This window comes from Pseudophryne corroboree, chromosome 4, assembly GCF_028390025.1.
Source record: "Pseudophryne corroboree isolate aPseCor3 chromosome 4, aPseCor3.hap2, whole genome shotgun sequence".
In the NCBI taxonomy this organism is placed as follows: Eukaryota; Metazoa; Chordata; class Amphibia; order Anura; family Myobatrachidae; genus Pseudophryne; species Pseudophryne corroboree.
The window spans coordinates 901,560,383-901,586,927 of record NC_086447.1 but is presented as its reverse complement, the minus strand read 5'-3'; the positions used below and the strand labels follow the sequence as shown (position 1 = coordinate 901,586,927).

The 26,545-nt window shown below is 56.8% G+C and overlaps 1 protein-coding gene across 4 annotated transcripts in view; it reads right to left on the bottom strand.

Moving 5' to 3' along the window:
• TOGARAM2 (TOG array regulator of axonemal microtubules 2) overlaps window positions 1-26,545 on the bottom strand; it is a 335,042-nt gene that overhangs the window by 72,699 nt on the left and 235,798 nt on the right. For all 4 annotated transcript variants that reach the window (XM_063918915.1, XM_063918914.1, XM_063918916.1 and 1 more), the window contains exons 12-16: window positions 25,433-25,538; window positions 21,484-21,719; window positions 20,382-20,540; window positions 19,568-19,685; window positions 19,322-19,428 (exon numbers count right to left, since the gene is read on the bottom strand). In XM_063918915.1, the coding sequence (XP_063774985.1) occupies window positions 19,322-19,428; window positions 19,568-19,685; window positions 20,382-20,540; window positions 21,484-21,719; window positions 25,433-25,538 (726 nt within the window). The remainder of the gene's footprint in view (window positions 1-19,321; window positions 19,429-19,567; window positions 19,686-20,381; window positions 20,541-21,483; window positions 21,720-25,432; window positions 25,539-26,545) is intronic.

Genomic DNA, 26,545 nt, shown 5'->3' with positions numbered 1-26,545 from the left:
CTCCTGTGAATGTCTGCCCTCCATCCCTCCTGTGTGACTGCGCTCCTGTGACTGTCTACCCTCCATCCCTCCTGTGTGACTGCTCTCCTGTGAGTGTCTGCCCTCCATCCCTCCTGTGTGACTGCGCTCCTGTGAGTGTCTGCCCCCCATCCCTCCTGTGTGACTGCACTCCTGTGAGTGTCTGCCCTCCATCCCTCCTGTGTGACTGCGCTCCTGTGAGTGTCTGACCCCCATCCCCCTGTGTGACTGCGCTCCTGTGAGTGTCTGCCCCCCATCCCTCCTGTGTGACTGCGCTCCTGTGAGTGTCTGACCCCCATCCCCCCTGTGTGACTGCGCTCCTGTGAGTGTCTGCCCTCCATCCCTCCTGTGTGACTGCGCTCCTGTGAGTGTCTGACCCCCATCCCTCCTGTGTGACTGCGCTCCTGTGAGTGTCTGCCCTCCATCCCTCCTGTGTGACTGCTCTCCTGTGAGTGTCTGCCCTCCATCCCTCCTGTGTGACTGCTCTCCTGTGAGTGTCTGCCCCCCATCCCTCCTGTGTGACTGCGCTCCTGTGAGTGTCTGACCCCCATCCCCCCTGTGTGACTGCGCTCCTGTGAGTGTCTGCCCCTACCATCCCTCCTGTGTGACTGCGCTCCTGTGAGTGTCTGCCCTCCATCCCTCCTGTGTGACTGCGCTCCTGTGAGTGTCTGACCCCCATCCCTCCTGTGTGTCTGCGCTCCTGTGAGTGCCTGCCCTCCATCCCTCCTGTGCGACTGTGCTCCTGTGAGTGTCTACCCTCCATCCCTCCTGTGTGACTGCGCTCCTGTGAGTGTCTACCCTCCATCCCTCCTGTGTGACTGCGCTCCTGTGAGTGTCTGCCCCCCATCCCTCCTGTGTGACTGCGCTCCAGTGAGTGTCTGCCCTTCATCCCTCCTATGTGACTGCTCTCCTGTGAGTGTCTGCCCCCCATCCCTCCTGTGTGACTGCGCTCCTGTGAGTGTCTGCCCTCCATCCATCCTGTGTGACTGTGCTCCTGTGAGTGTCTACCCTCCATCCCTCCTCTGTGACTGCGCTCCTGTGAGTGTCTACCCTCCATCCCTCCTGTGTGACTGCGCTCCTGTGAGTGTCTGCCCCCCATCCCTCCTGTGTGACTGCGCTTCTGTGAGTGTCTGCCCTCCCTCCCTCCTGTGTAACTGCGCTCCTGTGAGTGTCTGCCCCCCATCCCTCCTGTGTGACTGCGCTCCTGTGAGTGTCTGCCCTCCATCCCTCCTGTGTGACTGTGCTCCTGTGACTGTCTACCCTCCATCCCTCCTTTGTGACTGTGCTCCTGTGAGTGTCTGCCCTCCATCCCTCCTGTGTGACTGTGCTCCTGTGAGTGTCTGCCCCCCATCCCTCCTGTGTGACTGCTCTCCTGTGAGTGTCTACCCTCCATCCCTCCTGTGTGACTGCGCTCCTGTGAGTGTCTGCCCCCCATCCCTCCTGTGTGACTGCTCTCCTGTGAGTGTCTGCCCTCCATCCCTCCTGTGTGACTGCGCTCCTGTGAGTGTCTGCCCCCCCATCCCTCCTGTGTGACTGCGCTCCTGTGAGTGTCTGCCCTCCCTCCCTGCTTTTTTAACTGCGCTCCTGTGAGTGTCTGCCCACCATCCCTCCTGTGTAACTGCGCTCCTGTGAGTGTCTGCCCTTCATCCCTCCTGTGTGACTGTGCTCCTGTGAGTGTCTGCCCTCCATCCCTCCTGTGTGACTGTGCTCCTGTGAGTGTCTGCCCCCCATCCCTCCTGTGTGACTGCTCTCCTGTGAGTGTCTACCCTCCATCCCTCCTGTATGACTGCACTCCTGTGAGTGTCTGCCCTCCATCCCTCCTGTGTGACTGCGCTCCTGTGAATGTCTGCCCTCCATCCCTCCTGTGTGACTGCGCTCCTGTGAGTGTCTACCCTCCATCCCTCCTGTGCGACTGCGCTCCTGTGAGTGTCTGCCCCCCATCCCTCCTGTGTGACTGCTCTCCTGTGAGTGTCTGCCCTCCATCCCTCCTGTGTGACTGCTCTCCTGTGAGTGTCTGCCCTCCATCCCTCCTGTGTGACTGCTCTCCTGTGAGTGTCTGCCCTCCATCCCTCCTGTGTGACTGCGCTCCTGTGAGTGTCTGCCCTTCATCCCTCCTGTGTGACTGCGCTCCTGTGAGTGTCTGACCCCCATCCCCCTGTGTGACTGCGCTCCTGTGAGTGTCTGACCCCCATCCCCCCTGTGTGACTGCGCTCCTGTGAGTGTCTGCCCTCCATCCCTCCTGTGTGACTGCACTCCTGTGAGTGTCTGCCCTCCATCCCTCCTGTGTGACTGCGCTCCTGTGAGTGTCTGACCCCCATCCCTCCTGTGTGACTGCGCTCCTGTGAGTGTCTGCCCTCCATCCCTCCTGTGTGACTGCTCTCCTGTGAGTGTCTGCCCTCCATCCCTCCTGTGCGACTGCGCTCCTGTGAGTGTCTGACCCCCATCCCCCCGTGTGACTGCGCTCCTGTGAGTGTCTGCCCCCCATCCCTCCTGTGTGACTGCGCTCCTGTGAGTGTCTGACCCCCATCCCTCCTGTGTGACTGCGCTCCTGTGAGTGCCTGCCCTCCATCCCTCCTGTGTGACTGTGCTCCTGTGAGTGTCTGCCCCCCATCCTTCCTGTGTGACTGCGCTCCTGTGAGTGTCTGCCCTCCATCCCTCCTGTGTGACTGCGCTCCTGTGAGTATCTGACCCCCATCCCTCCTGTGTGACTGCGCTTCTGTGAGTGTCTGCCCTCCATCCCTCCTGTGTGACTGCGCTCCTGTGAGTGTCTGCCCCCCATCCCTCCTGACTGACTGCTCTCCTGTGAGTGTCTACCCTCCATCCCTCCTGTGTGACTGCGCTCCTGTGAGTGTCTGCCCTCCATCCCTCCTGTGTGACTGCGCTCCGGTGAGTGTCTGCCCCCCATCCCTCCTGTGTGACTACGCTCCTGTGAGTGTCTGCCCCCATCCCTCCTGTGTGACTGCGCTCCTGTGAGTGTCTGCCCTCCATCCCTCCTGTGTGACTGACCCCCATCCCTCCTGTGTGACTGCGCTCCTGTGAGTGTCTGCCCTCCATCCCTCCTGTGTGACTGCACTCCTGTGAGTGTCTGCCCTCCATCCCTCCTATGTGACTGCGCTCCTGTGAGTATCTGCCCTCCATCCCTCCTGTGTGACTGCGCTCCTGAGTGTCTGCCCTCCATCCCTCCTGTGTGACTGCACTCCTGTGAGTGTCTGCCCTCCATCCCTCCTGTGTGACTGCGCTCCTGTGAGTATCTGCCCTCCATCCCTCCTGTGTGACTGCACTCCTGTGAGTGTCTGCCCCCCATCCCTTCTGTGTGACTGCGCTCCTGTGAGTGTCTGCCCTCCATCCCTCCTGTGTGACTGTGCTCCTGTGAGTGTCTGCCCCCCATCCCTCCTGTGTGACTGCGCTCCTGTGAGTGTCTGACCCCCATCCCTCCTGTGTGACTGCGCTCCTGTGAGTGTCTGCCCTCCATCCCTCCTGTGTGATTGCGCTCCTGTGAGTGTCTGACCCCCATCCCTCCTGTGTGACTGCGCTCCTGTGAGTGTCTGCCCTCCATTCCTCCTGTGTGACTGCGCTCCTGTGAGTGTCTACCCTCCTGTGTGACTGCGCTCCTGTGAGTATCTGCCCTCCATCCCTCCTGTGTGACTGCGCTCCTGTGAGTGTCTGCCCCCCATCCCTCCTGTGTGACTGCGCTCCTGTGAGTGTCTGCCCTCCCTACCTCCTGTGTTACTGCGCTCCTGTGAGTGTCTGCCCACCATCCCTCCTGTGTAACTGCGCTCCTGTGAGTGTCTTCCCTCCATCCCTCCTGTGTGACTGTGCTCCTGTGAGTGTCTGCCCCCCATCCCTCCTATGTGACTGCTCACCTGTGAGTGTCTGCCCCCCATCCCTCCTGTGTGACTGCGCTCCTGTGAATGTCTGCCCTCCATCCCTCCTGTGTGACTGCGCTCCTGTGACTGTCTACCCTCCATCCCTCCTGTGTGACTGCTCTCCTGTGAGTGTCTGCCCTCCATCCCTCCTGTGTGACTGCGCTCCTGTGAGTGTCTGCCCGCCATCCCTCCTGTGTGACTGCACTCCTGTGAGTGTCTGCCCTCCATCCCTCCTGTGTGACTGCGCTCCTGTGAGTGTCTGACCCCCATCCCCCTGTGTGACTGCGCTCCTGTGAGTGTCTGCCCCCCATCCCTCCTGTGTGACTGCGCTCCTGTGAGTGTCTGACCCCCATCCCCCCTGTGTGACTGCGCTCCTGTGAGTGTCTGCCCTCCATCCCTCCTGTGTGACTGCGCTCCTGTGAGTGTCTGACCCCCATCCCTCCTGTGTGACTGCGCTCCTGTGAGTGTCTGCCCTCCATCCCTCCTGTGTGACTGCTCTCCTGTGAGTGTCTGCCCTCCATCCCCCCTGTGTGACTGCTCTCCTGTGAGTGTCTGCCCCCCATCCCTCCTGTGTGACTGCGCTCCTGTGAGTGTCTGACCCCCATCCCCCCTGTGTGACTGCGCTCCTGTGAGTGTCTGCTCCCCCATCCCTCCTGTGTGACTGCGCTCCTGTGAGTGTCTGCCCTCCATCCCTCCTGTGTGACTGCGCTCCTGTGAGTGTCTGACCCCCATCCCTCCTGTGTGTCTGCGCTCCTGTGAGTGCCTGCCCTCCATCCCTCCTGTGTGACTGTGCTCCTGTGAGTGTCTGCCCCCCATCCCTCCTGTGTGACTGCGCTCCTGTGAGTGTCTGCCCTCCATCCCTCCTGTGTGACTGCGCTCCTGTGAGTGTCTGACCCCCATCCCTCCTGTGTGACTGCGCTCCTGTGAGTGTCTGCCCTCCATCCCTCCTGTGTGACTGCGCTCCTGTGAGTGTCTGCCCCCCATCCCTCCTGTGTGACTGCTCTCCTGTGAGTGTCTACCCTCCATCCGTCCTGTGTGACTGCGCTCCTGTGAGTGTCTGCCCTCCATCCCTCCTGTGTGACTGCGCTCCTGTGAGTGTCTGACCCCCATCCCTCCTGTGTGACTGCGCTCCTGTGAGTGTCTGCCCTCCATCCCTCCTGTGTGACTGCTCTCCTGTGAATGTCTGCCCTCCATACCTCCTGTGTGACTGCTCTCCTGTGAGTGTCTGCCCCCCCTCCCCCCTGTGTGACTGCGCTCCTGTGAGTGTCTGCCCCCCCATCCCTCCTGTGTGACTGCGCTCCTGTGAGTGTCTGTCCTCCATCCCTCCTGTGTGACTGCGCTCCTGTGAGTGTCTGTCCCCCATCCCTCCTGTGTGACTGCGCTCCTGTGAGTGCCTGCCCTCCATCCCTCCTGTGTGACTGTGCTCCTGTGAGTGTCTGCCCCCCATCCCTCCTGTGTGACTGCGCTCCTGTGAGTGTCTGCCCTCCATCCCTCCTGTGTGACTGCGCTCCTGTGAGTGTCTGACCCCCATCCCTCCTGTGTGACTGCGCTCCTGTGAGTGTCTGTCCTTCATCCTTCCTGTGTGACTGCGCTCCTGTGAGTGTCTGCCCTCCATCCCTCCTGTGTGACTGCGCTCCTGTGAGTGTCTGCCCCCCATCCCTCCTGTGTGACTGCGCTTCTGTGAGTGTCTGCCCCCCATCCCTCCTGTGTGACTGCGCTCCTGTGAGTGTCTACCCTCCATCCCTCCTGTGTGACTGTGCTCCTGTGAGTGTCTGCCCCCCATCCCTCCTGTGTGACTGCGCTCCTGTGAGTGTCTGACCCCCATCCCTCCTGTGTGACTGCGCTCCTGTGAGTGTCTGCCCTCCATCCCTCCTGTGTGACTGCTCTCCTGTGAGTGTCTGCCCTCCATCCCTCCTGTGTGACTGCTCTACTGTGAGTGTCTGCCCTCCATCCCTCCTGTGTGACTGCGCTCCTGTGAGTGTCTGCCCCCATCCCTCCTGTGTGACTGCGCTCCTGTGAGTGTCTGCCCTCCATCCCTCCTGTGTGATTGCGCTCCTGTGAGTGTCTGACCCCCATCCCTCCTGTGTGACTGCGCTCCTGTGAGTGTCTTCCCTCCATCCCTCCTGTGTAAATGCTCTCCTGTGAGTGTCTGCCCTCCATTCCTCCTGTGTGACTGCGCTCCTGTGAGTGTCTACCCTCCTGTGTGACTGCGCTCCTGTGAGTATCTGCCCTCCATCCCTCCTGTGTGACTGCGCTCCTGTGAGTGTCTGCCCCCCATCCCTCCTGTGTGACTGCGCTCCTGTGAGTGTCTGCCCTCCCTCCCTCCTGTGTAACTACGCTCCTGTGAGTGTCTGCCCACCATCCCTCCTGTGTAACTGCGCTCCTGTGAGTGTCTTCCCTCCATCCCTCCTGTGTGACTGTGCTCCTGTGAGTGTCTGCCCCCCATCCCTCCTATGTGACTGCTCTCCTGTGAGTGTCTGCCCCCCATCCCTCCTGTGTGACTGCGCTCCTGTGAATGTCTGCCCTCCATCCCTCCTGTGTGACTGCGCTCCTGTGACTGTCTACCCTCCATCCCTCCTGTGTGACTGCTCTCCTGTGAGTGTCTGCCCTCCATCCCTCCTGTGTGACTGCGCTCCTGTGAGTGTCTGCCCCCCATCCCTCCTGTGTGACTGCACTCCTGTGAGTGTCTGCCCTCCATCCCTCCTGTGTGACTGCGCTCCTGTGAGTGTCTGACCCCCATCCCCCTGTGTGACTGCGCTCCTGTGAGTGTCTGCCCCCCATCCCTCCTGTGTGACTGCGCTCCTGTGAGTGTCTGACCCCCATCCCCCCTGTGTGACTGCGCTCCTGTGAGTGTCTGCCCTCCATCCCTCCTGTGTGACTGCGCTCCTGTGAGTGTCTGACCCCCATCCCTCCTGTGTGACTGCGCTCCTGTGAGTGTCTGCCCTCCATCCCTCCTGTGTGACTGCTCTCCTGTGAGTGTCTGCCCTCCATCCCTCCTGTGTGACTGCTCTCCTGTGAGTGTCTGCCCCCCATCCCTCCTGTGTGACTGCGCTCCTGTGAGTGTCTGACCCCCATCCCCCCTGTGTGACTGCGCTCCTGTGAGTGTCTGCCCCTACCATCCCTCCTGTGTGACTGCGCTCCTGTGAGTGTCTGCCCTCCATCCCTCCTGTGTGACTGCGCTCCTGTGAGTGTCTGACCCCCATCCCTCCTGTGTGTCTGCGCTCCTGTGAGTGCCTGCCCTCCATCCCTCCTGTGCGACTGTGCTCCTGTGAGTGTCTGCCCCCCATCCCTCCCGTGCGACTGAGCTCCTGTGAGTGTCTGCCCTCCATCCCTCCTGTGTGACTGCGCTCCTGTAAGTGTCTGACCCCCATCCCTCCTGTGTGACTGCGCTCCTGTGAGTGTCTGCCCTCCATCCCTCCTGTGTGACTGCGCTCCTGTGAGTGTCTGCCCCCCATCCCTCCTGTGTGACTGCTCTCCTGTGAGTGTCTACCCTCCATCCCTCCTGTGTGACTGCGCTCCTGTGAGTGTCTGCCCTCCATCCCTCCTGTGTGACTGCGCTCCTGTGAGTGTCTGACCCCCATCCCTCCTGTGTGACTGCGCTCCTGTGAGTGTCTGCCCTCCATCCCTCCTGTGTGACTGCTCTCCTGTGAATGTCTGCCCTCCATACCTCCTGTGTGACTGCTCTCCTGTGAGTGTCTGCCCCCCCTCCCCCCTGTGTGACTGCGCTCCTGTGAGTGTCTGCCCCCCCATCCCTCCTGTGTGACTGCGCTCCTGTGAGTGTCTGTCCTCCATCCCTCCTGTGTGACTGCGCTCCTGTGAGTGTCTGTCCCTCATCCCTCCTGTGTGACTGCGCTCCTGTGAGTGCCTGCCCTCCATCCCTCCTGTGTGACTGTGCTCCTGTGAGTGTCTGCCCCCCATCCCTCCTGTGTGACTGCGCTCCTGTGAGTGTCTGCCCTCCATCCCTCCTGTGTGACTGCGCTCCTGTGAGTGTCTGACCCCCATCCCTCCTGTGTGACTGCGCTCCTGTGAGTGTCTGCCCTCCATCCCTCCTGTGTGACTGCGCTCCTGTGAGTGTCTGCCCCCCATCCCTCCTGTGTGACTGCTCTCCTGTGAGTGTCTACCCTCCATCCCTCCTGTGTGACTGCGCTCCTGTGAGTGTCTGCCCCCCATCCCTCCTGTGTGACTGCGCTCCTGTGAGTGTCTGCCCTCCATCCCTCCTGTGTGACTGCGCTCCAGTGAGTGTCTGCCCCCCATCCCTCCTGTGTGACTGCGCTCCTGTGAGTGTCTGACCTCCATCCCTCCTGTGTGACTGCGCTCCTGTGAGTGTCTGCCCCCCATCCCTCCTGTGTGACTGCTCTCCTGTGAGTGTCTACCCTCCATCCCTACTGTGTGACTGCGCTCCTGTGAGTGTCTGCCCCCCATCCCTCCTGTGTGACTGCTCTCCTGTGAGTGTCTACCCTCCATCCCTCCTGTGTGACTGCGCTCCTGTGAGTGTCTGCCCTCCATCCCTCCTGTGTGACTGCGCTCCTGTGAGTGTCTGCCCCCCATCCCTCCTGTGTGACTGCGCTCCTGTGAGTGTCTGCCCTCCATCCCTCCTGTGTGACTGCGCTCCAGTGAGTGTCTGCCCTTCATCCTTCCTGTGTGACTGCGCTCCTGTGAGTGTCTGCCCTCCATCCCTCCTGTGTGACTGCGCTCCTGTGAGTGTCTGCCCCCCATCCCTCCTGTGTGACTGCGCTCCTGTGAGTGTCTGCCCCCCATCCCTCATGTGTGACTGCGCTCCTGTGAGTGTCTACCCTCCATCCCTCCTGTGTGACTGCGCTCCTGTGAGTGTCTGCCCTCCATCCCTCCTATGTGACTGCGCTCCTGTGAGTGTCTGCCCCCCATCACTCCTGTGTGACTGCGCTCCAGTGAGTGTCTGCCCTTCATCCCTCCTATGTGACTGCTCTCCTGTGAGTGTCTGCCCCCCATCCCTCCTGTGTGACTGCGCTCCTGTGAGTGTCTGCCCTCCATCCCTCCTGTGTGACTGTGCTCCTGTGAGTGTCTACCCTCCATCCCTCCTGTGTGACTGCGCTCCTGTGAGTGTCTACCCTCCATCCCTCCTGTGTGACTGCGCTCCTGTGAGTGTCTGCCCCCCATCCCTCCTGTGTGACTGCGCTCCAGTGAGTGTCTGCCCTTCATCCCTCCTATGTGACTGCTCTCCTGTGAGTGTCTGCCCCCCATCCCTCCTGTGTAACTGCGCTCCTGTGAGTGTCTGCCCTCCATCCATCCTGTGTGACTGTGCTCCTGTGAGTGTCTACCCTCCATCCCTCCTGTGTGACTGCGCTCCTGTGAGTGTCTACCCTCCATCCCTCCTGTGTGACTGCGCTCCTGTGAGTGTCTGCCCCCCATCCCTCCTGTGTGACTGTGCTCCTGTGAGTGTCTGCCCTCCATCCCTCCTGTGTGACTGTGCTCCTGTGAGTGTCTGCCCTTCATCCCTCCTGTGTGACTGCTCTCCTGTGAGTGTCTGCCCTCCATCCCTCCTATGTGACTGCGCTTCTGTGAGTGTCTGCCCCCCATCCCTCCTGTGTGACTGCGCTCCAGTGAGTGTATGCCCTCCATCCCTCCTATGTGACTGCTCTCCTGTGAGTGTCTGACCCCCATCCCTCCTGTGTGACTGCGCTCCTGTGAGTGTCTGCCCTCCATCCCTCCTGTGTGACTGTGCTCCTGTGAGTGTCTACCCTCCATCCCTCCTGTGTGACTGCGCTCCTGTGAGTGTCTACCCTCCATCCCTCCTGTGTGACTGCGCTCCTGTGAGTGTCTGCCCCCCATCCCTCCTGTGTGACTGTGCTCCTGTGAGTCTCTGCTCTCCATCCCTCCTGTGTGACTGTGCTCCTGTGAGTGTCTGCCCTTCATCCCTCCTGTGTGACTGCGCTCCTGTGAGTATCTGCCCTCCATCCCTCCTGTGTGACTGCTCTCCTGTGAGTGTCTGCCCTCCATCCCTCCTGTGTGACTGCGCTCCTGTGAGTGTCTGCCCTCCATCCCTTCTGTGTGACTGCGCTCCTGTGAGTGTCTACCCTCCATCCCTCCTGTGAGTGTCTGCCCTCCATCCCTCCTGTGTGACTGCGCTCCTGTGAGTGTCTGCCCTCCATCCCTCCTGTGTGACTGCGCTCCTGTGAGTGTCTGACCCCCATCCCCCCTGTGTGACTGCGCTCCTGTGAGTGTCTGCCCTCTATCCCTCCTGTGTGACTGCGCTCCTGTGAGTGTCTGACCCCCATCCCCCCTGTGTGACTGCGCTCCTGTGAGTGTCTGCCCTCCATCCCTCCTGTGTGACTACTCTCCTGTGAGTGTCTGCCCTCCATCCCTCCTGTGTGACTGCATTCCTGTGAGTGTCTGACCCCCATCCCTCCTGTGTCACTGCGCTCCTGTGAGTGCCTGCCCTCCATCCCTCCTGTGTGACTGTGCTCCTGTGAGTGTCTGCCCCCCATCCTTCCTGTGTGACTGCGCTCCTGTGAGTGTCTGCCCTCCATCCCTCCTGTGTGACTGCGCTCCTGTGAGTATCTGACCCCCATCCCTCCTGTGTGACTGCGCTTCTGTGAGTGTCTGCCCTCCATCCCTCCTGTGTGACTGCGCTCCTGTGAGTGTCTGCCCCCCATCCCTCCTGACTGACTGCTCTCCTGTGAGTGTCTACCCTCCATCCCTCCTGTGTGACTGCGCTCCTGTGAGTGTCTGCCCTCCATCCCTCCTGTGTGACTGCGCTCCTGTGAGTGTCTGCCCTCCATCCCTCCTGTGTGATTGCGCTCCTGTGAGTGTCTGACCCCCATCCCTCCTGTGTGACTGCGCTCCTGTGAGTGTCTGCCCTCCATTCCTCCTGTGTGACTGCGCTCCTGTGAGTGTCTACCCTCCTGTGTGACTGCGCTCCTGTGAGTATCTGCCCTCCATCCCTCCTGTGTGACTGCGCTCCTGTGAGTGTCTGCCCCCCATCCCTCCTGTGTGACTGCGCTCCTGTGAGTGTCTGCCCTCCCTCCCTCCTGTGTTACTGCGCTCCTGTGAGTGTCTGCCCACCATCCCTCCTGTGTAACTGCGCTCCTGTGAGTGTCTTCCCTCCATCCCTCCTGTGTGACTGTGCTCCTGTGAGTGTCTGCCCCCCATCCCTCCTATGTGACTGCTCACCTGTGAGTGTCTGCCCCCCATCCCTCCTGTGTGACTGCGCTCCTGTGAATGTCTGCCCTCCATCCCTCCTGTGTGACTGCGCTCCTGTGACTGTCTACCCTCCATCCCTCCTGTGTGACTGTTCTCCTGTGAGTGTCTGCCCTCCATCCCTCCTGTGTGACTGCGCTCCTATGAGTGTCTGCCCGCCATCCCTCCTGTGTGACTGCACTCCTGTGAGTGTCTGCCCTCCATCCCTCCTGTGTGACTGCGCTCCTGTGAGTGTCTGACCCCCATCCCCCTGTGTGACTGCGCTCCTGTGAGTGTCTGCCCCCCATCCCTCCTGTGTGACTGCGCTCCTGTGAGTGTCTGACCCCCATCCCCCCTGTGTGACTGCGCTCCTGTGAGTGTCTGCCCTCCATCCCTCCTGTGTGACTGCGCTCCTGTGAGTGTCTGACCCCCATCCCTCCTGTGTGACTGCGCTCCTGTGAGTGTCTGCCCTCCATCCCTCCTGTGTGACTGCTCTCCTGTGAGTGTCTGCCCTCCATCCCCCCTGTGTGACTGCTCTCCTGTGAGTGTCTGCCCCCCATCCCTCCTGTGTGACTGCGCTCCTGTGAGTGTCTGACCCCCATCCCCCCTGTGTGACTGCGCTCCTGTGAGTGTCTGCTCCCCCATCCCTCCTGTGTGACTGCGCTCCTGTGAGTGTCTGCCCTCCATCCCTCCTGTGTGACTGCGCTCCTGTGAGTGTCTGACCCCCATTCCTCCTGTGTGTCTGCGCTCCTGTGAGTGCCTGCCCTCCATCCCTCCTGTGTGACTGTGCTCCTGTGAGTGTCTGCCCCCCATCCCTCCTGTGTGACTGCGCTCCTGTGAGTGTCTGCCCTCCATCCCTCCTGTGTGACTGCGCTCCTGTGAGTGTCTGACCCCCATCCCTCCTGTGTGACTGCGCTCCTGTGAGTGTCTGCCCTCCATCCCTCCTGTGTGACTGCGCTCCTGTGAGTGTCTGCCCCCCATCCCTCCTGTGTGACTGCTCTCCTGTGAGTGTCTACCCTCCATCCCTCCTGTGTGACTGCGCTCCTGTGAGTGTCTGCCCTCCATCCCTCCTGTGTGACTGCGCTCCTGTGAGTGTCTGACCCCCATCCCTCCTGTGTGACTGCGCTCCTGTGAGTGTCTGCCCTCCATCCCTCCTGTGTGACTGCTCTCCTGTGAATGTCTGCCCTCCATACCTCCTGTGTGACTGCTCTCCTGTGAGTGTCTGCCCCCCCTCCCCCCTGTGTGACTGCGCTCCTGTGAGTGTCTGCCCCCCCATCCCTCCTGTGTGACTGCGCTCCTGTGAGTGTCTGTCCTCCATCCCTCCTGTGTGACTGCGCTCCTGTGAGTGTCTGTCCCCCATCCCTCCTGTGTGACTGCGCTCCTGTGAGTGCCTGCCCTCCATCCCTCCTGTGTGACTGTGCTCCTGTGAGTGTCTGCCCCCCATCCCTCCTGTGTGACTGCGCTCCTGTGAGTGTCTGCCCTCCATCCCTCCTGTGTGACTGCGCTCCTGTGAGTGTCTGACCCCCATCCCTCCTGTGTGACAGCGCTCCTGTGAGTGTCTGTCCTTCATCCTTCCTGTGTGACTGCGCTCCTGTGAGTGTCTGCCCTCCATCCCTCCTGTGTGACTGCGCTCCTGTGAGTGTCTGCCCCCCATCCCTCCTGTGTGACTGCGCTTCTGTGAGTGTCTGCCCCCCATCCCTCCTGTGTGACTGCGCTCCTGTGAGTGTCTACCCTCCATCCCTCCTGTGTGACTGTGCTCCTGTGAGTGTCTGCCCCCCATCCCTCCTGTGTGACTGCGCTCCTGTGAGTGTCTGACCCCCATCCCTCCTGTGTGACTGCGCTCCTGTGAGTGTCTGCCCTCCATCCCTCCTGTGTGACTGCTCTCCTGTGAGTGTCTGCCCTCCATCCCTCCTGTGTGACTGCTCTACTGTGAGTGTCTGCCCTCCATCCCTCCTGTGTGACTGCGCTCCTGTGAGTGTCTGCCCCCATCCCTCCTGTGTGACTGCGCTCCTGTGAGTGTCTGCCCTCCATCCCTCCTGTGTGATTGCGCTCCTGTGAGTGTCTGACCCCCATCCCTCCTGTGTGACTGCGCTCCTGTGAGTGTCTGCCCTCCATCCCTCCTGTGTAAATGCTCTCCTGTGAGTGTCTGCCCTCCATTCCTCCTGTGTGACTGCGCTCCTGTGAGTGTCTACCCTCCTGTGTGACTGCGCTCCTGTGAGTATCTGCCCTCCATCCCTCCTGTGTGACTGCGCTCCTGTGAGTGTCTGCCCCCCATCCCTCCTGTGTGACTGCGCTCCTGTGAGTGTCTGCCCTCCCTCCCTCCTGTGTAACTGCGCTCCTGTGAATGTCTGCCCACCATCCCTCCTGTGTAACTGCGCTCCTGTGAGTGTCTTCCCTCCATCCCTCCTGTGTGACTGTGCTCCTGTGAGTGTCTGCCCCCCATCCCTCCTATGTGACTGCTCTCCTGTGAGTGTCTGCCCCCCATCCCTCCTGTGTGACTGCGCTCCTGTGAATGTCTGCCCTCCATCCCTCCTGTGTGACTGCGCTCCTGTGACTGTCTACCCTCCATCCCTCCTGTGTGACTGCTCTCCTGTGAGTGTCTGCCCTCCATCCCTCCTGTGTGACTGCGCTCCTGTGAGTGTCTGCCCCCCATCCCTCCTGTGTGACTGCACTCCTGTGAGTGTCTGCCCTCCATCCCTCCTGTGTGACTGCGCTCCTGTGAGTGTCTGACCCCCATCCCCCAGTGTGACTGCGCTCCTGTGAGTGTCTGCCCCCCATCCCTCCTGTGTGACTGCGCTCCTGTGAGTGTCTGACCCCCATCCCCCCTGTGTGACTGCGCTCCTGTGAGTGTCTGCCCTCCATCCCTCCTGTGTGACTGCGCTCCTGTGAGTGTCTGACCCCCATCCCTCCTGTGTGACTGCGCTCCTGTGAGTGTCTGCCCTCCATCCCTCCTGTGTGACTGCTCTCCTGTGAGTGTCTGCCCTCCATCCCTCCTGTGTGACTGCTCTCCTGTGAGTGTCTGCCCCCCATCCCTCCTGTGTGACTGCGCTCCTGTGAGTGTCTGACCCCCATCCCCCCTGTGTGACTGCGCTCCTGTGAGTGTTGCCCGTACCATCCCTCCTGTGTGACTGCGCTCCTGTGAGTGTCTGCCCTCCATCCCTCCTGTGTGACTGCGCTCCTGTGAGTGTCTGACCCCCATCCCTCCTGTGTGTCTGCGCTCCTGTGAGTGCCTGCCCTCCATCCCTCCTGTGCGACTGTGCTCCTGTGAGTGTCTGCCCCCCATCCCTCCTGTGTGACTGAGCTCCTGTGAGTGTCTGCCCTCCATCCCTCCTGTGTGACTGCGCTCCTGTAAGTGTCTGACCCCCATCCCTCCTGTGTGACTGCGCTCCTGTGAGTGTCTGCCCTCCATCCCTCCTGTGTGACTGCGCTCCTGTGAGTGTCTGCCCCCCATCCCTCCTGTGTGACTGCTCTCCTGTGAGTGTCTACCCTCCATCCCTCCTGTGTGACTGCGCTCCTGTGAGTGTCTGCCCTCCATCCCTCCTGTGTGACTGCGCTCCTGTGAGTGTCTGACCCCCATCCCTCCTGTGTGACTGCGCTCCTGTGAGTGTCTGCCCTCCATCCCTCCTGTGTGACTGCTCTCCTGTGAATGTCTGCCCTCCATACCTCCTGTGTGACTGCTCTCCTGTGAGTGTCTGCCCCCCCTCCCCCCTGTGTGACTGCGCTCCTGTGAGTGTCTGCCCCCCCATCCCTCCTGTGTGACTGCGCTCCTGTGAGTGTCTGTCCTCCATCCCTCCTGTGTGACTGCGCTCCTGTGAGTGTCTGTCCCTCATCCCTCCTGTGTGACTGCGCTCCTGTGAGTGCCTGCCCTCCATCCCTCCTGTGTGACTGTGCTCCTGTGAGTGTCTGCCCCCCATCCCTCCTGTGTGACTGCGCTCCTGTGAGTGTCTGCCCTCCATCCCTCCTGTGTGACTGCGCTCCTGTGAGTGTCTGACCCCCATCCCTCCTGTGTGACTGCGCTCCTGTGAGTGTCTGCCCTCCATCCCTCCTGTGTGACTGCGCTCCTGTGAGTGTCTGCCCCCCCATCCCTCCTGTGTGACTGCTCTCCTGTGAGTGTCTACCCTCCATCCCTCCTTTGTGACTGCGCTCCTGTGAGTGTCTGCCCCCCATCCCTCCTGTGTGACTGCGCTCCTGTGAGTGTCTGCCCTCCATCCCTCCTGTGTGACTGCGCTCCAGTGAGTGTCTGCCCCCCATCCCTCCTGTGTGACTGCGCTCCTGTGAGTGTCTGACCTCCATCCCTCCTGTGTGACTGCGCTCCTGTGAGTGTCTGCCCCCCATCCCTCCTGTGTGACTGCTCTCCTGTGAGTGTCTACCCTCCATCCCTACTGTGTGACTGCGCTCCTGTGAGTGTCTGCCCCCCATCCCTCCTGTGTGACTGCTCTCCTGTGAGTGTCTACCCTCCATCCCTCCTGTGTGACTGCGCTCCTGTGAGTGTCTGCCCTCCATCCCTCCTGTGTGACTGCGCTCCTGTGAGTGTCTGCCCCCCATCCCTCCTGTGTGACTGCGCTCCTGTGAGTGTCTGCCCTCCATCCCTCCTGTGTGACTGCGCTCCAGTGAGTGTCTGCCCTTCATCCTTCCTGTGTGACTGCGCTCCTGTGAGTGTCTGCCCTCCATCCCTCCTGTGTGACTGCGCTCCTGTGAGTGTCTGCCCCCCATCCCTCCTGTGTGACTGCGCTCCTGTGAGTGTCTGCCCCCCATCCCTCATGTGTGACTGCGCTCCTGTGAGTGTCTACCCTCCATCCCTCCTGTGTGACTGCGCTCCTGTGAGTGTCTGCCCTCCATCCCTCCTATGTGACTGCGCTCCTGGGAGTGTCTGCCCCCCATCCCTCCTGTGTGACTGCGCTCCAGTGAGTGTCTGCCCTTCATCCCTCCTATGTGACTGCTCTCCTGTGAGTGTCTGCCCCCCATCCCTCCTGTGTGACTGCGCTCCTGTGAGTGTCTGCCCTCCATCCCTCCTGTGTGACTGTGCTCCTGTGAGTGTCTACCCTCCATCCCTCCTGTGTGACTGCGCTCCTGTGAGTGTCTACCCTCCATCCCTCCTGTGTGACTGCGCTCCTGTGAGTGTCTGCCCCCCATCCCTCCTGTGTGACTGCGCTCCAGTGAGTGTCTGCCCTTCATCCCTCCTATGTGACTGCTCTCCTGTGAGTGTCTGCCCCCCATCCCTCCTGTGTAACTGCGCTCCTGTGAGTGTCTGCCCTCCATCCATCCTGTGTGACTGTGCTCCTGTGAGTGTCTACCCTCCATCCCTCCTGTGTGACTGCGCTCCTGTGAGTGTCTACCCTCCATCCCTCCTGTGTGACTGCGCTCCTGTGAGTGTCTGACCCCCATCCCTCCTGTGTGACTGTGCTCCTGTGAGTGTCTGCCCTCCATCCCTCCTGTGTGACTGTGCTCCTGTGAGTGTCTGCCCTTCATCCCTCCTGTGTGACTGCTCTCCTGTGAGTGTCTGCCCTCCATCCCTCCTATGTGACTGCGCTTCTGTGAGTGTCTGCCCCCCATCCCTCCTGTGTGACTGCGCTCCAGTGAGTGTATGCCCTTCATCCCTCCTATGTGACTGCTCTCCTGTGAGTGTCTGACCCCCATCCCTCCTGTGTGACTGCGCTCCTGTGAGTGTCTGCCCTCCATCCCTCCTGTGTGACTGTGCTCCTGTGAGTGTCTACCCTCCATCCCTCCTGTGTGACTGCGCTCCTGTGAGTGTCTGCCCCCCATCCCTCCTGTGTGACTGTGCTCCTGTGAGTCTCTGCTCTCCATCCCTCCTGTGTGACTGTGCTCCTGTGAGTGTCTGCCCTTCATCCCTCCTGTGTGACTGCGCTCCTGTGAGTATCTGCCCTCCATCCCTCCTGTGTGACTGCTCTCCTGTGAGTGTCTGCCCTCCATCCCTCCTGTGTGACTGCGCACCTGTGAGTGTCTGCCCTCCATCCCTTCTGTGTGACTGCGCTCCTGTGAGTGTCTACCCTCCATCCCTCCTGTGAGTGTCTGCCCTCCATCCCTCCTGTGTGACTGCGCTCCTGTGAGTGTCTGCCCTCCATCCCTCCTGTGTGACTGCGCTCCTGTGAGTGTCTGACCCCCATCCCCCCTGTGTGACTGCGCTCCTGTGAGTGTCTGCCCTCTATCCCTCCTGTGTGACTGCGCTCCTGTGAGTGTCTGACCCCCATCCCCCCTGTGTGACTGCGCTCCTGTGAGTGTCTGCCCTCCATCCCTCCTGTGTGACTACTCTCCTGTGAGTGTCTGCCCTCCATCCCTCCTGTGTGACTGCATTCCTGTGAGTGTCTGCCCTCCATCCCTCCTGTGTGACTGCGCTCCTGTGAGTATCTGCCCCCATCCCTCCTGTGTGACTGCGCTCCTGTGAGTATCTGCCCCATCCCTCCTGTGTGACTGCGCTTCTGTGAGTGTCTGACCCCCATCCCCCCTGTGTGACTACTCTCCTGTGAGTGTCTGCCCTCCATCCCTCCTGTGTGACTGCGCTCCTGTGAGTGTCTGCCCTCCATCCCTCCTGTGTGACTGCATTCCTGTGAGTGTCTGCCCTCCATCCCTCCTGTGTGACTGCGCTCCTGTGAGTGTCTGCCCTCCATCCCTCCTGTGTGACTGCACTCCTGTGAGTGTCTGCCCTCCATCCCTCCTGTGTGACTGCGCTCCTGTGAGTGTCTGCCCCCCATCCCCCCTGTGTGTCTGCGCTCCTGTGAGTGTCTGACCCCCATCCCTCCTGTGTGACTGCTCTCCTGTGAGTGTCTGACCCCTATCCCCCCTGTGTGACTGCGCTCCTGTGAGTGTCTGCCCTCCATCCCTCCTGTGTGACTGCTCTCCTGTGAGTGTCTGCCCCCCTTCCCTTCTGTGTGACTGCGCTCCTGTGAGTGTCTGACCCCCATCCCTCCTGTGTGACTGCGCTCCTGTGAGTGTCTGCCCTCCATCCCTCCTGTGTGACTGCTCTCCTGTGAGTGTCTGCCTCCCATCCCTTCTGTGTGACTGCGCTCCTGTGAGTGTCTGACCCCCATCCCTCCTGTGTGACTGCGCTCCTGTGAGTGTCTGCCCTCCATCCCTCCTGTGTGACTGCTCTCCTGTGAGTGTCTGCCCTCCATCCCTTCTTTGTGACTGCTCTCCTGTGAGTATCTGCCCCCCATCCCTCCTGTGTGACTGCGCTCCTGTGAGTGTCTGACCCCCATCCCCCCTGTGTGACTGCGCTCCTGTGAGTGTCTGCCCCCCATCCCCCCTGTGTGACTGCGCTCCTGTGAGTGTCTGCCCCCCATCCCTCCTGTGTGACTGCGCTCCTGTGAGTGTCTGCCCTCCATCCCTCCTGTGTGACTGCGCTCCTGTGAGTGTCTGCCCTCCATCCCTCCTGTGTGACTGCGCTCCTGTGAGTGTCTACCCTCCATCCCTCCTGTGTGACTGCGCTCCTGTGAGTGTCTGCCCCCCGATCCCTCCTGTGTGACTGCTCTCCTGTGAGTGTCTGCCCCCCATCCCTCCTGTGTGACTGCGCTCCTGTGAGTGTCTGCCCTCCATCCCTCCTGTGTGACTGTGCTCCTGTGAGTGTCTGCCCTCCATCCCTCCTGTGTGACTGCGCTCCTGTGAGTGTCTGCCCCCCATCCCTCCTGTGTGACTGCACTCCTGTGAGTGTCTGCCCCCTATCCCTCCTGTGTGACTGCGCTCCTGTGAGTGTCTGCCCTCCATCCCTCCTGTGTGACTGCGCTCCTGTGAGTGTCTGCCCCCCATCCCTCCTGTGTGACTGCGCTCCTGTGAGTGTCTGCCCTCCATCCCTCCTGTGTGACTGCTCTCCTGTGAGTGTCTGCCCTCCATCCCTCCTGTGTGACTGCGCTCCTGTGAGTGTCTGCCCTCCATCCCTCCTGTGTGACTGCTCTCCTGTGAGTGTCTGCCCTCCATCCCTCCTGTGTGACTGCGCTCCTGTGAGTGTCTGACCCCCATCTCTCCTGTGTGACTGCACTCCTGTGAGTGTCTGACCTCCATCCCTCCTGTGTGACTGCGCGCCTGTGAGTGTCTGCCCTCCATCCCTCCTGTGTGACTGCGCTCCTGTGAGTGTCTGCCCTCCATCCCTCCTGTGTGACTGCACTCCTGTGAGTGTCTGCCCCCCATCCCTCCTGTGTGACTGCACTCCTGTGTCTGCCCTCCATCCCTCCAGTGTGACTGCACTCTTGTATCACTTAGTGATCATACTGCAGATTATATAATTGTATATAATATAATCATCTCCTATAGAGATTATAACAGTAACACACCTTGGGTCTGGCTTCGGGGCATCCTGGGCCATCGGAACCGCACTGCTCTTCTGAAGCGGTCGCTGACTTCTGGCTGACGGGACGTCTGAAACATTATCACTCATTTCCTAGAATTAGCAGAGCGTGTATTATGGCAGAGATACTATGAGAGTTCATTAGGTATTAGGGTAACATGGGGACAAACCACATCTATATAAATAATCAGAAGCAATTTGTTAATTGTGATTTACACGTTACATGACGTACTTTCTGCTTAACAGCGGCAATCAGTTCACGCAGGTCATGTGACGGGATCACACGTTCCATCTGTCCATCAAACTTGGGATGAGTCATTATGAAGCTGAATATCCGGCGCCCGTAGAACCTACAGCAATCAGGACAGAGGGGACACTGAAACAGTGGGGCATAGGGGTTCCAAAACTCAGGGGGCAGCACAGAAATCTCTCCATTCACACCATGGCCCTCATTCCGAGTTGATCGGTCGCAAGGCGAATTTAGCAGAGTTACACACGCTAAGCCGCCGCCTACTGGGAGTGAATCTTAGCTTCTTAAAATTGCGACCGATGTATTCGCAATATTGCGATTACTAACTACTTAGCAGTTTCAGAGTAGCTCCAGACTTACTCTGCCTGTGCGATCATTTCAGTGCTTGTCGTTCCTGGTTGACGTCACAAACACACCCAGCGTTCGCCCAGGCACTCCCACCGTTTCCCCGGCCACTCCTGCGTTTTTTCCGGAAACGGTAGCGTTTTCAGCCACACGCCCCTGAAACGCCGTGTTTCCGCCCAGTAACACCCATTTCCTGTCAATCACATTACGATCGCCGGAGCGAAGAAAAAGCCGTGAGTAAAAATACTTTCTTCATAGTAAAGTTACTTGGCGCAGTCGCAGTGCGAACATTGCGCATGCGTACTAAGCGGATTTTCACTGCGATGCGATGAAAAATACCGAGCGAACAACTCGGAATGAGGGCCCATGTTTTTAAATATTACACAATTTACAAATCCTGCACTTGGGACAGAGGATAACAATAGTTACAATGCAGTCACAGTCCAGTTACCTGGTGTCTTGTTGTCCGTCCTGCACCAACTTAACTAGGGTCCGTAGGAATGTGTCCGTGCTTTCTCTGGGCCCGGAGAAAAGCTTGTCTGCCCCCAGCTGTTCCACCACCGCCAGCAGATGTTTCGCCATGCACTTTCTGATGGAGCTGTTCCGATGACTGCAGGGAGAATGGGACAAAGACACAAATAAAAATAATCGAACAGTATTAAGGTTACATTTCTATACTTTCTTTAAGAGCAATTTTCTGTTATGTCTACTCTTATATCTCAGACTCATCATTCATGCATTCTGACATAAGGAATGCTCAGTGAAGGGTGCTGATGGACTGCAAGCTATGCATGGTTGGAAATAAATGGAATTATTGTTTCTAGTGTATACTTTGCACCTAGGGGGTCATTCCGAGTTGATCGCTCGCTAGCTAGTTTTAGCAGCCGCGCAAACGCTATGCCGCCGCCCACTGGGGAGTGTATTTTAGCTTAGCAGAAGTGCGAACGCATGTGCAGCCGATCTCTGCAAAAGCAGTTTGTGCAGTTTCTGAGTAGCTCTGAACCTACTCAGCGCTTGCGATCACTTCAGCCTATTCGCGTCCGGATTTTACGTCATACAACCGCCCAGCAAACGCCCAGTCACGCCTGCGTTTTTTTCAGACACGCCTGCGTCTTTGCAAACACTCCCTGAAAACGGTCAGTTGACACCCAGAAACACCCCCTTCCTGTCAATCTTCTTGCGGCGTCAGTGCGAAGAAAAACTTTGCTAGAACCTGAGCACAACCACAAAGGGCTTTGTACCCGTACGTCGCACGTGAGCATTGCGGGGCATACGCATGCGCATAAATGCCGTTTTTTCACCTGATCGCTGCGCTGCGAATATCGGCAGCGAGCGATCAACTCGAAATGACCCCCCTAGTGTAGGGCTGGTGCAAGTGCGTGCTTACAATGACGACTGGTAGGAAACCATGCACCAGTGCATGTAATGCGGAAGCGCATGCACCCAATTTCTGTCCAACTCTGCAGCTGGTCCACAGACTGCAAGAATAAGCTGTAGCCCCTTCTCTAGTACAGGCTGAACTATAATAAAGGATTCAATAAAGTAATACCCACCTACTACCCCCAGCTAGCAATGCAGACATGGCTTTGGAAGGGCTGACATATTCTACCATGATTCCAAGGCATTTATCCGATTCCTCCCGTATGAAATCGTTGGAGTCGCCAATCTTGTGGAGGAGAACCCGGGCAACCTCTTCTACCTCCTGGTCCATGTTTCTCCTGAGGGCCTTAAACAGGTCGCCCAGTGTTTTGATGGCATGGCGAGAGACCTTGGACCGCAGATTGCTGACCTGAAAGAGGGCGAAGCAACATATTCAAATGTGATTTTACAGTATTATATCACTTACAGGGACTTTTTGCCCTTGTATAACTTTATATTATTAAATTTTCCCAATTTTTTTATTCTTTCTGTGTTTTCCAACATGTGTTCCTATCATCTGGCAGAGCTCAGTTGAGCTCTCTGCATTGGACACCAATGTGACCCGAGTGCAGCTTTGTGTGGTATCCATAGGCAATGGAACATTTATTTTTGGTGCGTGACGTTAAATTAATTTCTTTGAATCCATTTGGGGGACACTGGACCATGGGGTTGTGCTGAGGGCACAGCAGCTGGGCACCTAAAGGTTAAGAATTCTTAGAGGGCTAAAGCTTCTCACCAGTTTCCAAGTTAAAAAGCACACAAGGACAGGGTAAACAAATAACACACAGTGATATGAAGCAGTCCAACAATAAACAAGTCTCAGGTTGACTGTGAAGGGCGGGGAGCAATGAGCCATAGATGATTCGGATAAATGAATTTAAAGGTAAGAACCAACAATCCTCTTTTCTTCACCATCCATGGGGACGTTCTCATCGTAGTCCCATCCATCTACCTATTCTCTTCGTAATCCCATCCATCTACCTATTCTCATCGTAGTCCCATGCATCTACCTATTCTCATCGTAGTCCCATCCATCTACCTATTCTCATCGTAGTCCCATCCATCTATCTATTCTCATCGTAGTCCCATCCATCTACCTATTCTCATCGTAGTCCCATCCATCTACCTATTCTCATCGTAGTCCCATGCATCTACCTATTCTCATCGTAGTCCCATCCATCTACCTATTCTCATCGTAGTCCCATCCATCTACCTATTCTCATCATAGTCCCATGCATCTACCTATTCTCATTGTAGTCCCATCCATCTACCTATTCTCATCGTAGTCCCATCCATCTACCTTTTCTCATCGTAGTCCCATCCATCTACCTATTCTCATCGTAGTCCCATCCATCTACCTATTCTCATCGTAGTCCCATCCATCTACCTATTCTCATCGTAGTCCCATGCATCTACCTATTCTCATCGTAGTCCCATCCATCTACCTATTCTCATCGTAGTCCCATCCATCTACCTATTCTCATCGTAGTCCCATGCATCTACATATTCTCATTGTAGTCCCATCCATCTACCTATTCTCATCGTAGTCCCATCCATCTACCTATTCTCATCGTAGTCCCATCCATCTACCTATTCTCATCGTAGTCCCATCCATCTACCTATTCTCATCGTAGTCCCATGCATCTACCTATTCTCATCGTAGTCCCATCCATCTACCTATTCTCATCGTAGTCCCATCCATCTACCTATTCTCATCGTAGTCCCATGCATCTACCTATTCTCATCGTAGTCCCATCCATCTACCTATTCTCATCGTAGTCCCATCCATCTACCTTTTCTCATCGTAGTCCCATCCATCTACCTATTCTCATCGTAGTCCCATCCATCTGCCTATTCTCATCGTAGTCCCATCCATCTACCTATTCTCATCGTAGTCCCATGCATCTACCTATTCTCATCGTAGTCCCATCCATCTACCTATTCTCATCGTAGTCCCATCCATCTACCTATTCTCATCGTAGTCCCATGCATCTACATATTCTCATTGTAGTCCCATGCATCTACCTATTCTCATCGTAGTCCCATCCATCTACCTATTCTCATCGTAGTCCCATCCATCTACCTATTCTCATCGTAGTCCCATGCATCTACCTATTCTCATCGTAGTCCCATCCATCTACCTATTTTCATCGTAGTCCCATCCATCTACCTATTCTCATCGTAGTCCCATGCATCTACCTATTCTCATCGTAGTCCCATCCATCTACCTATTCTCATCGTAGTCCCACCCATCTACCTATTCTCATCGTAGTCCCATGCATCTACCTATTCTCATTGTAGTCCCATCCATCTACCTATTCTCATCGTAGTCCCATCCATCTACCTATTTTCATCGTAGTCCCATGCATCTACCTGTTCTCATCGTAGTCCCACCCATCTACCTATTCTCATCGTAGTCCCATCCATCTACCTATTCTCAGCATAGTCTCATACATCTACCTATTCTCATCGTAGTCCCTGACCAACCTCTACTCTATGCATCACTGAGAATCAGAAAGCTTCCAAAGACAGATAGTCCAGTCTAAGTAAACTTTCATAGATGGAGCCACATCTGGAAGAGCTAGCTCAAAATCAGATCCTGTAAAAGACGAAATTACTATTTCCTGATTTAGGTGGAACCTGACACCTTGAGCTGAAAAAATGGGCACATAACACAGAGCTGTCATTATGACAAATGAGATAATGAGATCTACAAGGCCGAGCCATAAGTTCTGCGAACGGTCTAGAAGATGCTGTCGCCAAGAGGTAAAACAAGTTCTACGTGGCAAACTTCATATCAAAAGTCTTAAGAGCTTCATGCGACGACTTTGGGGCAGATGTACTAAGCCTTCGAGAGTGATAAAGTGAAGAGAAATAAAATTCCAGCCAATCGGCTCATAACTGCCATGTTACAGGTTGTGTTTGAAAAATGTCAGGAGCTGATTGGCTGGTACTTTATCTCTCTCCACTTTATCACTTTCCAAGGCCTATGTCTACAAGTAAGGCTAATCTGACAAAGGCGATACTTTTACCTTCAAGGATTTGAGGAAGAGGTCAGGATCTAATCCAGATTGAAGAAGGGAAAGAAGACATGACAGTCTGGATATAGAAGTGGTAAACCCGGAGCATCTCCAGGTGTAAACTCATACACCTTCCCTGTTTAGACAAGAAGCACACGATGCAACAAAGACGCTCATACTTTCCCCCTCCCCCCCCCCCCCCACCCCACCCAGGTGCACTGTTTCCTGAACTTTCAGAATTAATTCTGAATTTAGTGTCTGTGTCACATTGTAGCAACATCCAAAGTCGCTTATAGTGTCCTGGTGATTTAAAGTTAGTATTTTTCTCACAAAGGAATTAGTATAAAGTCACAGATTAAGCACAACGCTGTGTGGCATGATGCATGGTCAACAATACTGAGAGATCAGGTCATCCAACAGAGGAGTCGCCAGTTGGGACCGTCCGCCATGCAAGGCATGTTGGCGTACCAAGTTCTTCTTGACCAATCTGGTTTCACGTGGAGTATGGAACTCCTTCTTTTTTTACCCTTTTTAGGACAAAAGGGAGAAGGTAAGAGATAGAACAAGCTGAAGTCCCGTTGCACTGTAATGGATTGCTGGACCTGAAACTGAATGTGGATACCTTGTTGTGTAAGGGGGACATCAGATCGATCTCCAGTTGATCCCAATGCTACACCAAGAGACTGAACACTACCTGATGAAGACACTATTCTCCCCGAGAACAGAGACCTACATACTCCATCACACATCAGTTTATGGTGGAGCAAGAGTTGAGAACCACCCTCAGCTCCAGCACATTAATGGGATGATGCATCTCCATTCTGGACCAAAGGCCTTTACCTGATTTCCCCTGCTATAAATGAAGTCTTATAGCCCCCAGTGACTGAGACGTACCTTTTGTACCTGTCAACCTTTTCTACTGTCTACCTATTCCATGTCGACCTTTTTGACCCGGTCCACGGTTTGACCCTGTCGACCATTTGGGGTCGACCTTTTGACTGTCTATCTTTTTACTGTAGATATACTGAACCACACCCAGTGTGGCTTGCACTAAACAACTTACCTCTCTGGTTACTGCTGTACAGACATCATGGAGTCTGGAGAGGAGGACCTCTGGATGCCAGGAAGCCAGGCACCTCACACTGAGCAGACCCTTCTCCTTCTGTTCCCTTGAGGATCACACAATACAAGGAGAAAGTTAATAGAGAATATGCAATATGAACATAGCCTTAGAAATAGACATACCTAAAGTGTTCTGTCCGGGGTGTCAGACAGTGCCGCGGGAGCTTGTGAAGTGATGTTTCTAGATCTCATTCATATATATATAAGACAAATACCACTGAGTCTCCTGAACCATAAGGACTAGGAACTTGAAGTTTGGACAGTAGCTGGCTTTTGTGACGTAGGCACCCACTAAGAAGGGATTTTTCAAAATTCCACCCACAAAGGGGTTCATTAGGGTGAGATAATTCCCCCCTCACAGAGGAGAGTTAAGACAGCCCACCCAGTCGGGGCTATAAAGAATACATGGTGCCGGTGATACCAAGTCGCAGAGGGGGGAGGACACATTGCTCTGTTCCTAGACTTCCTTTCCAGTGGCAGTTGCAGAGCAGCCCATTATTCAAATAGGGGAGCCACAGCAACTGCCACCCCTAAACACTGTCAAACATCCCTGGGTGTGGCTCCTCTATTTGAATAATGGACTGCTCTGAAACTGCCACTGGCACGGAAATGCAGCCTTATGGTTCAGGAAGTTTTGTGACGAGTCAGTGGTATTTGCCTTTTATATATATATATATATATATATATATTTCAGATATAAGTATTTAACCATCCTATTTCCAGTCAGTAGAGGATATTGTCTCAATTATCAGAGGTTAACCTGTCACTAAACATTGCCGAACCTCTCAGAGAGCAATAGGAGGAAAGGAGACATAGATATTTTGACTGTATTAAAGGAAAACTTGATTGTCAGAAACTGCTTTTCTCTGACGTCCTAGTGGATGCTGGGTACTCCGTAAGGACCATGGGTTATAGACGGGCTCCGCAGGAGACTGGGCACTCTTAAAAGAAAGATTAGGTACTACATCTGGTGTGCACTGGCTCCTCCCTCTATGCCCCTCCTCCAGACCTCAGTTAGTATCTGTGCCCGGCCCGAGCTGGTTGCACACTAGGG